The sequence below is a fragment of the Pogoniulus pusillus genome, chromosome 1, assembly GCF_015220805.1.
Source record: "Pogoniulus pusillus isolate bPogPus1 chromosome 1, bPogPus1.pri, whole genome shotgun sequence".
Lineage (NCBI taxonomy): Eukaryota > Metazoa > Chordata > Aves > Piciformes > Lybiidae > Pogoniulus > Pogoniulus pusillus.
This window is the reverse complement of record NC_087264.1, coordinates 25,885,268-25,898,089: the sequence shown is the minus strand read 5'-3', so window position 1 is coordinate 25,898,089 and position 12,822 is coordinate 25,885,268. Positions and strand designations below refer to the sequence as shown.

Genomic DNA, 12,822 nt, shown 5'->3' with positions numbered 1-12,822 from the left:
GACCTGATGCCATCTGCTGGTTATGTGTCACTGGCATAAAACCAGGGAGGAGGAGGGAAGCCTTTTCCTGCTAGGCTGTAACCCTCTCCATTTAATTTATGTTATTTCCTAGGATGCAGAGCCAAGATTATTCTTTTTTTTTGCAGGCTGTATGGGATTAAAGAAGCTGGCTATAGATTTAGGTCTTAGACCTGTGGCAGACAAGATTAGGAATTACTTATTTTTCTTATACAGATCAAATTTCCATGGCTGTGTGGAGATAAACATCTGTGCTTCTTTTGTATCTTGGAAATACCTTAAAACAGACAAAGCATTTTCAATTTCTGGCATTTAAGTGACATAGCATAAAGTATTTGATGCAGAGTTTCTGATGCACAGTGTTTAATTTTTCCTCTCAGGCTTTAATATTCTGATCTGGAGCCGGGAGGAGATGGTGGCCAAGAAACAAGAACATCTTTTGAAAGCCATGACAGAACAAGGGTTTGGAAACTGGAGTTTGTCCAGACATGGAGGGCAGAGGCAAGCAAACCCTGGGACAAGCAAACTCAAAGCTAACTTACTGTCTTGGGAGCCAGAGGAGACAAGAACAAAAAGCAATGATTCTAAATCACAGGGAAGGAAGCGAAAAGGGAAGGATCTAGAGAACTGATTCAGTATTTTGATGCTTTATAGATCACAGGGTACAAATTTCATGCTGGCAAGGAGCAGTATAAGCTGTGCAGGGCATTAGACTTCTTTGTCCTTCCTCCCTGGGATCTGATCTTGCTTTCCTGATTCTCTTTGCTTCCCCTTCTAGAATATCAGTACTCAGTTCCTCTTCCAAGTGGAGTTAGCACCCATTTTCTGAGGCCTTAACTGGAAAGATGTGCTCAGATCCTGCTGAAGTATCTGCTTGGAGCCTGTCACAACTGCTATCAGTTGTCAGAGGTTACTATTTCCTGTAGTCTGCTGTGGAGCAGCTCATGGCAGGATCTTGGCCTGTTCTAATCAAACAGAGCTGAGAAACTCCTTGCTAACAGATAAACGTCCTGAAAAGGTAGAATGTTCACAGGGATGAGGTGGTGGGTAGCTTGGGCTAGCCTAGGGAACACCAGCATCTACCATATGTAAGATCTTGGAAAACCTGCATTCGCCAAGACCTCAGCTTAGTCTGCTCTGTGCTTGCAGCTACTTAAGTAGACCATGATGATGCTGATGCTGCCAGAGCTCTTCACCTGACTTATAGGATGCAAGAGCGGTATGGAGCTGGAAATCTCCTGATTCTGTAGTTTGTATTTTCAGAGCTCTAAGATTTTTCTTGCAACTGATGAGGTAATTTTTTTCTTTTTACCCATGTCTGTGCATTTCAGGATGTTGCATAAAAGTGTTATGAAGCAGGAATTTCGTCAAAACACTCCTGCTTAGAGTCAAATCTCAAGACTACTGTTAAAAGTTTTGCTTTTTCTACTTTGTTTACAAGGCTGCCTGGGGTCTCATTGCTCTCCTAGACGTTGATGGATGGGAAAAGCTCCAGGGCTGCTCAGATTTCCTTATGTTCACTTTTATAGTTTGGCAGCATTGATATTAATAAAGTTTTCTACTAAACTAAAATTCTTCTTTGATATGGAAAGTGGCTGCTTTTGAGTAGTCTACTCAACTGCTTTTAAAGGGGAGAAGTTACTTTCTTGCAGGAAGGCTAGGTGACCTGCAGTAGTGGTATAAATGGAGTACTCTCCTCTGCAGTGGACCTTTCCACACTGGATAGGTTGCATTAGAAGCTGTATCTACACGTGGTTGATGGCATTCCAAAATAGTTTACCTCAATTTTCACTCTGTTGTAAGTGAGATTGTAAGTCAGGGAGGTACTCTGCGAGGAAGTATACTACAGTAAGTTCTGTTCAACACAGGGTACACTGATGCTAGCCCTGTGAACTCTTAGAGAAGAAAAGGAGTAGAGTTCAGTGTGGATTTGATTTTAATAATTAAATGTATTTGAACAATTACAGAAAGTCATTCACAGTCAAAAAGTCTAAATTATTGAAACCTTTCCTCTGTGTGCAAAATGTGTTGCCTTTAAAAAGATTGGGTCTGTTCCTCGTCAGTGCACTTTCTATTACCTCTTTCTTGTGCCTGTTTTTGCAGGCAGTATCTTTTTATTTATGACTGTCTTGCTGTGCAGGAGACCTAGATTATATCTTCAGAGGACACAGAGGTGAGGAAGATGCTGAGAACAGCAAGCTGCTTATGCTGATTTAGAGTTCCCATGCTGGCAGCTGCTGATTATGGTACAGGAGAAGTCCCCATGGTACTCCATAGGGGAAGAAAAGCAAATGTCTGTAACTGGTTTCTGCCACTAAGAAGGGAAAGGGAACTGCACCAGAAAAGGAAGTAGAAGTGGGAAGTGAATATGCAGCATCACCATGTGAGCAGCCTGTGCTTCTGATGCCTGCTGCAGTCTCTTGGTTTCTGCCAAAAGTTACAAGGCAGGTGGCGAGTACTTGGTGTGATGTTCCCTGTAGCAGCTGCAGTGCACAGAGAGACCAGCCTGGAGTAAAAAATTCCATTTTGGACAAAATGGCAAAACATGCCAAATAAAAGGGTCCAGTAACCTACAAACCCTGATCCTTAACGGTTTGACATTTGTTTGGGATCTTTACAATAGGAAAGATGAGAAGAAAAGCTACAGAAGATGGCATTTAATCTAGTCTTGGGTAAACAGCTCTGCTACATCTCTTTTAGTTGCAGTCTAAAACTGTTCTGCTAGTAAAGCATATTTTTTGGGCTCATAGCTGAAATCTGGACTGCCTGCAGTACTGGATATTCTCTGTAATTCATACTTGAAATTTGAAAGGTGAGGAAGTAAAATTAAAAGGCTGAAAGGGCCCAAGTTTCATATTTACAAGAATTCTCTCTCACTGCACAAGAAATGGGGTCTGAGTCTGCTATGGTCACAGGAATTCATCCCCCGATGAAGCTCTCAGTTCCTTTGGATAATATATAACCTACTCTGAGATGAATCCTAGAAACTACCGCCAGGTTTTCAATCTTGTCCTGATTCTGGTCCAGCCCTCTCTTGAACTACCTGAGGAAGGAAAAAAAAACACCAGTTGCCAGCAGCAACTACTTGGCAGCACTCTCAAGAAACACTTTTCACTGTCTGCCATCATCTGCAGCAGTGCCCTCTGCATGGGCAGTCTCTGTGTGCTGCTGGTAAAACGCCCCCTCTGCTTCAAGCCCAGCCTTCTCACTATCATCAGCCCAAGAGCTTGAGAAAGGCACTCAAAGCAGGCTGACACTGAAGAGAGATGCAACAACTCCTGACTGCACTCGATGTGGCAGCTGCTGGAGGCCCATGCCCCTTTGCTACAGTTGCAAGTGGTAACATTTACAGTCACTTGAAAGGAGGAAAACTTGACCATCTCCAACTGATCATGTTGGGAATCCCAGACTGATTAAGATGTATGAGGACTAAGGGGCACCACAAAGTATACTGGCTTCAGAGGTAAGGTGTCCTTTCCATTAGAGCAGTTCAGTCCTCTCTCTGGGACATCACCTTTTAGAAAGCATCCAAAAATCAAGTCCAGCTTCATTCTGGGAAAGAACGGCCTAAGCAGAATGCTCAGTAATTGAAGGTGCTCAATCATTCTTTAGAGGCAACACTACTCCCTCCTGCCTGGGAAGCAGTTGAAGCATTGTCAGGGCTGCTCTTCTCCCTCATTGGAAACGTGCCGGTACCCAGGAGGCTGAGATTGTATGCGAAAGAGTACAGTCAAAAGGAGGATTATAAGGAGAAGGAGAATGGATCCACACACAGCCAGACCCACAAATACTTCTGCAAGGGAGAAAACAAAGTGGTCAATAAGGTATCATCCAGGTTTTCTCCTTCTGCCACACTGGTCCAACCTGGGCTCACCTGTGTCATGTATGCTGCTTGCTACATGGCATTCTTGCTCCCAGTCCTGGGGAACAACAGTGTCTGTAAGTTCTAAGAATCTTTGCAGTGGACATTTATGTTGACAGCCAGGGACTGTCAAGGGAAAAGGTTCCTTCCCACTCTCGTTCCGAAAAAACATCTCCACAGAGAAGTTACTGAAAACAAAACATAGATAAATGTGGGTTATTTTCCCCCAGCTGAAGTCATTTCTTCCCAAACACTTAGCATGCACACCCTTTCCTTTAGTCTAGTGGTAGCTTTTTTCCTAAGAGCCTGCCACTAGGAGCAAGATTGCATCCCACTAGGACGGAGCACAGCCTAAGGATCTAACCCTTGGGGTGGAAACACAGGAGACATCTTTACTGCAGCCCTCACCCATCATCCTCTTGGTACAGCTCAAATAAATGACATGAAGCGTATGGTGCTTGAATCTTGTTGTAGACATCTAGAGCCATCTGCAGTGCCACAAGTGTGGTGTCATGCTGAGAAAGAGGGAAGAAAAAACAAATCAGTCACCCCTATGGATGTGGCAAGGCAGCTCAGAGCATGCCAGTAATGGACAGATCAGTGCTGAGGGCATACCCCCATTTTAATTTCCACGTGGAAGAAGGCACAGGAACTGTACTGCTAGAACAGTTATCTGTGACTTTGGCAGAGAAAGAAAGGAAGTGAAACAGTCACATAAATTCTGCACTGATTTTTTAAGAATTCATGTCTGGAGAGCAATGTGGAAGAGACAGAGGACTTTCCAGTCAGTAGGCTGCTGGAAAAGGGGGATGACTTTATCTACACTGCTGAAACATCCTATCTGAGTAGCATCAATCCAATGAATAATGCAGTTGCTTCCCAGTGTTTGCCAGTCTCATCCACAAGCCTGAGCTAACAGGAACTGGTAACCTGCAGAAGTTGGGAATTTTCCTCAGGAGCCCCACAGGAATGATGTCAGATGAAGCATATCTCACCCATCCAGAAGCAGAATGCCTATGTCCTGATCACTGCATGGGCCGTAAAGAAGCCATGGAGGGTTAAAACTATCACCAAGCCCAAATCTGCTGTCAGGAGGAGATAGATAAAAGCTATGCCCAAGCTCTGACTTACCGCTGAATAGACAAGTAGTTTCAGGTTCTGGTGGGCAGAAACATCTGCTGCTGCTTTTGTTAGGTTTTTCCTTATGTGATCCAGCAGGACCCCTGAGGAAAGGGAGCAGCTGGTAAGAGCAAAAACTAGATAGGCAGCATGAAGTTCCCTTCCCACTGCACTCACCGCCTTGCAGACGAGCTTTTTCTACCCGATTGTGGATCCCAAAAAGAAATTCAAACCCAAAGTCTTTTAGTTGCTTCAGCTGAGCCATGACATCTGGCGTCACCCATACAGGCAAATCCATTTTGTGTGCTTGCTAGAAGGAGAAACAGAATGCTCATCTACAGGTAGCATAGATCATAGATTAATCAGAGAATGGAATCAGAGTGTCTTAAGTCTCGCTCATACTGATATTGATTTCCTGTAGTATTTTAAACATGCCCAGAGTTAGATAGTTTGATATGAAAGATCTCTATAATTTACTTTGTCGTGCTGTGTAGTTACACACAAATGAGCTTGTGTACAACAACGCTGTCTCTTGGAAGTGTGACCTTTTACTTCAACATTACCACAGCACAGCTAACCTGTTTTTTTTTGTTTAAGCCTTCATGGGATGTGCTTTCAACACAACTTGATACAAATAGAGAGTTTGATGTCCCACCCCATACAGTAACAGGGTAACATCTATCTCTACTCTTTCTCTGGCATAGGACTTTATAATAGGTCAAAAAAGACATAATGTGGGTGAGCCCTGTTTACAAAGAAGAATAGTATTTTCTTTTAGAGATGGCATTAACCAGCACAAAAGGTAGCTGACCTAAAAAGTAAGAGAGGTAAAGGCAGAACCAGGAAGAGCCCTATTTTAAGATCCCAAATTAAATCATAAAGTTAATGCTTTCTGATGTGATTTCTACCACCCTTTACTCAGACTTGTCCACAGAGAACTAAAGATTTCAGATTGCAGTCTTTTATTCTTTTCTATAGACTTTCAAAAGAGGTATTTGTTATACAGTTTGCAGTTCTATCTGACATGAGCTATAGGCTCAAAGTGGCAAAAGCACCAGGTAATCTTGGCACATGCCTCTAGTGCCTAGGAACTGCTATTATTCTGAAATTTGGAATGGTGAAAAGTTGTTTTAAAGCACTTTGCAAAATAGTTTTCCAGTAAATCCAGTGAGTCCTAGAAACTAAATTCCCACACCTCTAAGATAGTGGTGAAACTTACTTCACAGAACAATGTGTCATACACGCTCCAAACAGACTCCAGAGAGACATCCCGGATCCCAGTTTTGTTTGCCACCATCTGCAGAAATTGCTGTAGGTATGAGAAAAGAGAGGGGTTTTCTTGTTTCTAATCTTATGTTGTGTTACATGCAGAGGTATTCCTAGCCTATTCTCAGAGCTCTGGATGTAAAGAGGTGATAATATTTTAACTGTAAGCCTAAGACCACCTTATGTCGTGTAAATAATCACTCACCCAATTCTCTTTTGTCTTATTTACATATTCTGCTGAGTGCCGTGTTTCCTTCTGTAGCTGTTCATACCGTGGACAGGGGGTCAAAGGAAACTTCAGTAGCTGAGCAGAGACAACAAAAGCAGCTAGGTCATCAAGAACACTGAAGCACAGAATTTGCAGTCAAACACAACTGTAAGGAAACCCTGACTTGTGGAATGCACCTATAAAAAGTTGAGTATTGCCTTATAACATCGTCCAGATCATGTGTGGTCTGCTGAGGTGCTCCAGCTAACATGTTGAGTGAACATGGCCCCTGAATTCCTGTCTTGTTCTAAGAACAGAATCTTTGCAAAGTAGATCCCAGGAAAAGATCAAAAAAATCAGAATTGAAACTGGAACAAGCATCACCATGCCACACTATTTGAGTAGTCAGTACATATCCTTGAGAGTAACTTACCCTTTCCTCAGACTCAGGCACTGTGTGCACAGGGATAGGCTGCCAGGAGATGTTAGGGTTGAACACCTGTTGTCCCTCTGGGGGATACAGGCCTGCTAGATTGGCCTCCGCGCTCATCAGCGTCCGATCACAGTCAGTGCTGCGGATGAAAATCTGCCAGGACAGGGACAAGCACCATTAGTAATGCTACTGTAAGTAGTGATGCTTGCACAGGGATAACACACTTGCCGAGAAACATTGCCAAGTGTCCTGCAGCAGCTAATCGTGGACATCAAATAAACCAGAGCCGAAGTGACCCAACTTGCCAGTGTCAGCCTGGACAAAACTGTGAGAAGAGATACAAAGACAATTTGATGTGTAATACTGGAACAGTCTGTTCTGGATCAGTGAGATAGCTGGATGCACTAGTTATAGATAGAAAGGAGTCTGAATATAGTAAAAAAAACAGCAAGACACAGATGGAGATAATGATGGATATAGATAGGAAAAGCACTGTGGGCAAACTATATTCAGTTCTAGAGACAACCTTTTGTGGTCATGAAAAAAACAAACCATCTTCTCCAAGCCTCAGTTCTTCTGTGTAAGAAATGAAGACAAGAGTGATCTGACTAGCAGGACAGGGAGAAAAGGAGCTAGGATTTTATTTATCCACTGTGGTCTCTTGGGATTGATGGACCAGGACTCAAAGATTCCAGAGCTCATAGAAAGAGAGATCTGAGCCAAGGAAAAAAAAATAAAAAAAGAAACAAGAAAAATACAGAAAAGTTCAGAAGGTCAAAATGGCAAAACTTTGCTATTCTGGTACCAGAAATACACTTAAGGCGAGACTGGAGAGAAACCAGTGGTAAACCAAGATGAATGCACAGGAATAATAATAGCATGCTGGATTTTAAACATCATCAGTAAAAGGTCTGAAGAATGAAATTCAGTGTCAAGACTGGGATTCTTTTAAGTTAGAAGACAGAAATGAGAAAAAACCACATGTGCTCACTCTGGATAGCATCTCCCAAGTGAAGTGCATCTGAAAGCTTAACAGTCCATTTTACCTCCTAATTGTGGCTTGAAAAACAACTGACCCTGTACTCATTAGACAGGATTGCTTTCATCCTCTGTCATAAAAACCAATTAAGCCCTAAAAGTACATGCTTCCTTCAGCACCTTTTGCCTGGGCTCCAGCTTGTCGCTGAGTCAGGTGACAGATAGTCATGTGGTGTCACCCAGAGGCAACACTTCTTATAAAAGAGGTTGCTCAACGGGTGCAGTGGTTCGGGTTTGGTTAGCAGAACAGCTTTTGTTTGCATATGCCTTGGTTTGTTTTTCCTTCTCAAGCATGAGAAAGAAAACAGTTTCAGCTGGCAAAAGCTCAGAAGACTGAAGTATGTTTGGAAAGGAACTACTAAGGAAGGTTAAAGGATCCGTGTTTGAGCTGATGCTGGAAGTTTTGTTGATGAAGCAAATGTCACAGGGACATAATCTGTACTATGTTAAGCTGGGTATTCACTGGGGAGCTTAAAAAAGGGACAAAGAAAGACAGAAAATCATATGGGGCTTCTCAGTTTTGACTCTCTAAATGAGCTCAGATAAAATAACTTGAAGACACTGACTCTGTAGTGGAGCAAGGAGGCTTGACTGTCTACTGTCCATCTGCACCACATGACAGCAAGACTTTCATTGTGGCAATTGTCCATGTTGCAGTTGACTCTTTAATCGATCAACATTTCCTTACTTTTTGTCTGAACTTTTAAGTTTTCCTGTGTCCTTAGCACATGGTCCCACAATGACTCTAACATTTCATAAAAGAAACCATTCCTCAAGAACTGCTAAAAAGTGTGGCAACAGCCCGGAGAGGGAAATTAATAGCTTTAGGGAACTGAAGCAGCTGATAATTTACAGGTGGAAACAAAGGAGAGTCACTTCTGGTAATTACTGTTTATATGTACAAGCTTCCACGAATCTGTACCTGAAGTGCATTAAAGAAGGGAGGGCAAATACGATCTGCTTTCTCATCAGCTGGTTTGACAGAAAAGTAACCACACAATCCCGAGTAAGAAACGAATGCCAGCTACACCACAGCATTACTGTTTTGTCCGCTTGACTTCAGAGGAAGCCGCTTTGGTAATCTCGCAGCGGAGCCGCTGCTCCACGGCCTCTGGCTGGGTTGCCCCAGGGCCCGCAGCAACAGCAGGCTGCCCCATTCGTCCTCCCCAAGCGGGCAGGCTCACAACAAAGCCTGCACTCGGCCCCCTCTTCTCCATCGCGGCAGCCTGCGGTGGAAACGGGCTACAAATAAAAACACTTTTGAGAAGAGACCCGGTGCCGGTAGAGTTTCCCCTCCGAAAGAAACCGCTCAGGGCGAGCGCGACGCTTCTCGCCGTCTTCCCCCCTCCACCCCACTGCACTCAGCTGCCACCCGGCGCCAGCGTCCCAGCTCGAGCTCCGGTGCCGGCGCGACGGCCGACAGCACTAACCTCCTGCCGCCGGTAACTGGCACTGAGAAAGTCGCGGTAGCGCTGCCGCAGGACCTGGCCCAGCTCCCACTGCTGCCGCATTCCCACCTGAAACAGCAACGGGCGTTACCGACGGCGCCGGCTCTGGCCGGCCCCACCACCCGCCGCGGCCGCACACGCACCTGCGTGAGCTGCCCAAAACCCTGGGGCCAGGCACTTTCTTGGTAGGGGTCCCGTGGGTAGGCCTTGATGGGCGAGCGGTCTCCGTGCCGGTACACCTGCAGGCAGCACCACATCATACCTGCCCGGCCTGACCAACCTCGTGGGCTCGGCCCGGCTTCCTCCTGCCGCCCCCCTGCCCTCTCACCAGTGTTACAAAACGGAGACTGCGGGACTGGGTGGATGGCGACTGCAAGCAGAGTGCCAGGAGAAGCAGGATGACGCCTCCCCAGCCGCACCTCGCGGAATCGGCGGCCATGGCGCTTCCCCCCACCTCCGCCACCGCCCGGAACAGAGCTACTGGCGATCACAAGCCCGCACGAACACAGTTTATCTGCGCACAGCAGAGGGGCCGCTGTCGGGCCCGGTGGCCGGCACTTCCGGCAGGGGCTGGAGCCGCGCGGACCCCCGTGTCCGCCTCAGTCCCCGTGCGGAGAGCGCGTGCGCGACCGGGACCGGGCGGCGAGGGATGATCGGCGGCCCTCGGGCTGGTCCCGGCGGCTTCGCGGGATGTGCTCTGCCCCACTCCTCGCGGGGACAGGCACGCCTCGAACGCGGCGACTAACGTAGGACAGGTTCGCTGCGCTCTGTGAGGCCGGGCTAGACCGAGGCGGTGGAGGGGGGGGGCCGGGCCGGGCCGGGCCGGGCCTCAATCGGGTCCCAGGGTCTGCTCCCGCCTCCTAATGGGTGGAGGCGGAGCCGGCCTGCTGCAGGAGCGTCGGGGCCTGTTTGGGAGCCGCGTACGACCGGGTCGGGCCTGCCCGGGTGACGGCGGCATTCTGCGCTTGGTGTCGGCACTTGGAAGCGCGACGGAGACGTCCTCGTGGGCTTTAGCCACGTAGGTGATGGTCGGTGAGTGAGGGTGGTGAGAGTGTGAGAGTGTAGTTGTTTGTCAGCGTGCGGAACGTTGCGGCTCCTCGCGAATAAAGCTTTACCTCAGGTGACTCTCCCCGGCGTGCAGTCATACGGCGGCTGCTCTTGAAAAGAGAATCAAGTTTAATGATTTTGTGGCATCGTCTGCGATCACTTGAGTAAAGTCTTAACGGGCAGAAATAAGGAAAACGTGCTGGCAAATACGACCTGGCTGCCTGGCTTGGTGGGACGTTCGTTAATCGTCTCATCCCTCGAGTCAGCCTAAGGATGTCCGTGTGAGGGTGAAAATCTGCTGACTCTTGACAAAGAACCTGTCGTTGGCAGGTTTTGCTCGGGTTTGTCATTCCTTACAAACCTAGATGGAATTACATGAGCAGTGTGAGCAAACCTTGGCCTTCTGCTACCAGATGTGCATCTGCTGGATTGTTGACCACAGATTTGGTAGATGCCATTTAAATAGGGGAAACATAGGTGATTAAATGAATTATATGAGATTTATTGCTTGTCTCTGAGTACTAGTGCGTGGAGATTCTCAGCTTTCACTTTTAAGAAGAGGAGAAAACATAGCTCTTATGTTTGCAAGAAAAACGTGAGAGTCAAATCGCTCAAAATCAGCCCTTTTGTATATGTTTCTTTGCTTAAATTTTTACGTGTTTTTTATATATCTTGGGGTGCTGAACTGCATATGACACAGGCGTTATGTTTGACACGGGAAGGTCAGCTGGATGGAATACTGTGATTAAGTTGCTGGAAGGCGTTGCAGATTTGCGCTATCCCGCCTCCAGGAAAGCGGCATGTTGTATTTTTTGCCGATGTTGTACCACTGCAGCGTGTAAAGAAAAGGTTGTTTGCAGACAGGCTACACGTTTCTCCATCTTTTGTACTGCTCTTCTGACTCGGCTCCACTCCGCCGAGCTGAGACGAGGGTAGACAGACAGCGGCGGCTGGGCGGGAAGGTGAAGCTGTGAGCAGTAGCGGCCATGGGAGAGCGCGGGGACGAGGGCCCAGAGCCCTCCATGGTGGCAGTTCCAGCGCCCGGACCGGCCGGGCGGTGCGCCGTCTCCGGAGGTAGGCTGGCTGGCGGCCTTCGCCTCCTTCCGGGCTCAGTAGGCGGGACCGGAGAAAGAGCGGCTGGCGCACGTGACGCGCGGGGCTGCGCCGGGAGTGACCTCACCGGAGCTCGGTTGCGGCGTCCCACTGGGGAGAGCACCGGGCCGGGCCGCCCCTCCCGCCGGCAACTCGGGCACCTGCGCCGCGGGGGGCGGCGGCCTCCGCAGCATAGCGCCGGAGAACCGCGGCGCCGCTGCCAGTAACTTTTCTTCCTCGTCTCTGGCGGTGGGGGGCGGTGTTTCCGTGACTGACGGCGAGGGAGGCGGACGCGCTCTCTGGACCCGTGGCCTGCGCCGGCCGGAGCCGTGGCAGCGCTTCCCGGGAGCGGGCGGCTTTGGAAGGTGCTGGAAAGGAGAAAAACAGCGTGTGGCCTGGCGGGCCACGGGCCGCGCTGGCAGTGGCCAGCAGGCCCGAGTGGCGCTTCTCTGCTGGCTGCTCGGCGGAACCTGCCGGCCGGGCCCCGCTGCGTCGTGTGCGGAGGGTTTGGCCTCTTGGCCTGAAGAGCCGAGGGCTGACAGCGACCGGTATTGGTGTAGGTGGCAGCAGAACTCGCGATCTTGGGCTAGCGGCAGCTGCGCATTGCGGCTGCTGAAGAGGGTCCCCCTGCTAAAGAGGTCGGAGAAAGGGTAGAAGCGACAGGTGACTGGACTTAACAAGTTAAAACAGGCGTTCAGGGAAGCGATATCTACTACTTATGGCTGTTACTGCACATCCAGGGATGCCGTCAGGTGTAGCGTGGAGCTGTTTACTTGCTTTGTGGTGACTTGCTAGCTTTCCTCTTGTCTTCTTTGCTTCGCTCTGCATTTATGTCATTCAGTTGTTGCATCCTGTCAGCCTAGTTCATGAGCCTTCTGGGACACAAACATGTCAGTTATGTGGTGCTGTTAAAAGGTGACTGTTTTTATAGTGAGGATTCTTCACTGTGCCCTTTCACTACTGCTCGTTATGCTAGGGCTCTCAGATCTGTTTTAACAGGTAGTTTTTTGTGTACTAGAAGCAAATGCTGGATCACCAGTAAAAGATAAATACTTTTATTTCCTGAAACTTCCCCCTCTTCTTTTCTTTTTCCTAAGGGCATTGCTGGGTTCTTGAGTGGGCTTTTTTGAAGGACTCTCCAGCACTGAGTCACGTTTCTGTCTAACCGTTTGGATCACTGTGCATAAGCTGGTTTCTGGCTATGACTGCGGGTTATGTTTGACTGTCAAGAAGAGTGCTCTTGGCTCTGCTACTAGTTCCAAGGTGTGTCTGCTGTTCCACATGTGTGTAG

General features: G+C 47.8%; 3 protein-coding genes across 14 annotated transcripts in view; 2 read left to right on the top strand and 1 right to left on the bottom strand.

The window, feature by feature from the left end:
- The window catches only part of DDB2 (damage specific DNA binding protein 2), a 50,189-nt gene extending 48,599 nt beyond the window's left edge, over window positions 1-1,590 (top strand). For all 8 annotated transcript variants that reach the window (XM_064144973.1, XM_064144944.1, XM_064144955.1 and 5 more), the window contains one exon: window positions 399-1,590. In XM_064144973.1, the coding sequence (XP_064001043.1) occupies window positions 399-649 (251 nt within the window). In that variant the 3' untranslated portion in view covers window positions 650-1,590. The remainder of the gene's footprint in view (window positions 1-398) is intronic.
- Window positions 1,591-1,936: 346 nt separating this feature from the next.
- Window positions 1,937-9,903, bottom strand: ACP2 (acid phosphatase 2, lysosomal). The gene is made up of 11 exons (XM_064145053.1): window positions 9,721-9,903; window positions 9,536-9,631; window positions 9,375-9,461; window positions 6,907-7,059; window positions 6,471-6,569; window positions 6,219-6,308; window positions 5,177-5,309; window positions 5,012-5,103; window positions 4,289-4,395; window positions 3,893-4,068; window positions 1,937-3,811 (listed from the first exon to the last, which is right to left on the bottom strand). The coding sequence occupies exons 1-11, from the start codon at window positions 9,829-9,831 to the stop codon at window positions 3,675-3,677; spliced, it is 1,281 nt and encodes a 426-aa protein (XP_064001123.1). The 5' UTR covers window positions 9,832-9,903; the 3' UTR covers window positions 1,937-3,674.
- A 90-nt stretch (window positions 9,904-9,993) lies between these two features.
- NR1H3 (nuclear receptor subfamily 1 group H member 3) overlaps window positions 9,994-12,822 on the top strand; it is a 30,982-nt gene continuing 28,153 nt past the window's right edge. Inside the window, exon 1 of one of the 5 annotated variants that reach the window (XM_064145067.1) lies at window positions 9,994-10,147. The gene's annotated coding sequence lies outside the window, so the exon portion shown is untranslated. Of the gene's footprint in view, window positions 10,148-10,254; window positions 10,425-11,668; window positions 11,755-11,806; window positions 11,897-12,822 lie in introns of those variants that run through there. The other 4 variants (XM_064145092.1, XM_064145084.1, XM_064145099.1 and 1 more) reach the window with 4 other exon arrangements.

Bases quoted from the DNA above. Each gene is read 5' to 3' on its own strand.
- ACP2 (XM_064145053.1), bottom strand. From the start codon at position 9,831: ATGGCCGCCGATTCCGCGAGGTGCGGCTGGGGAGGCGTCATCCTGCTT. The intron at 7,060-9,374 runs GTTAGTGCTGTC...CTGTCCTGGCAG, and splicing joins CCAGTTACCGGCGGCAGGAG to ATTTTCATCCGCAGCACTGA. The intron at 5,310-6,218 runs GTAAGTTTCACC...TTCTCCTTCTAG, and splicing joins ATGACACATTGTTCTGTGAA to CAAGCACACAAAATGGATTT.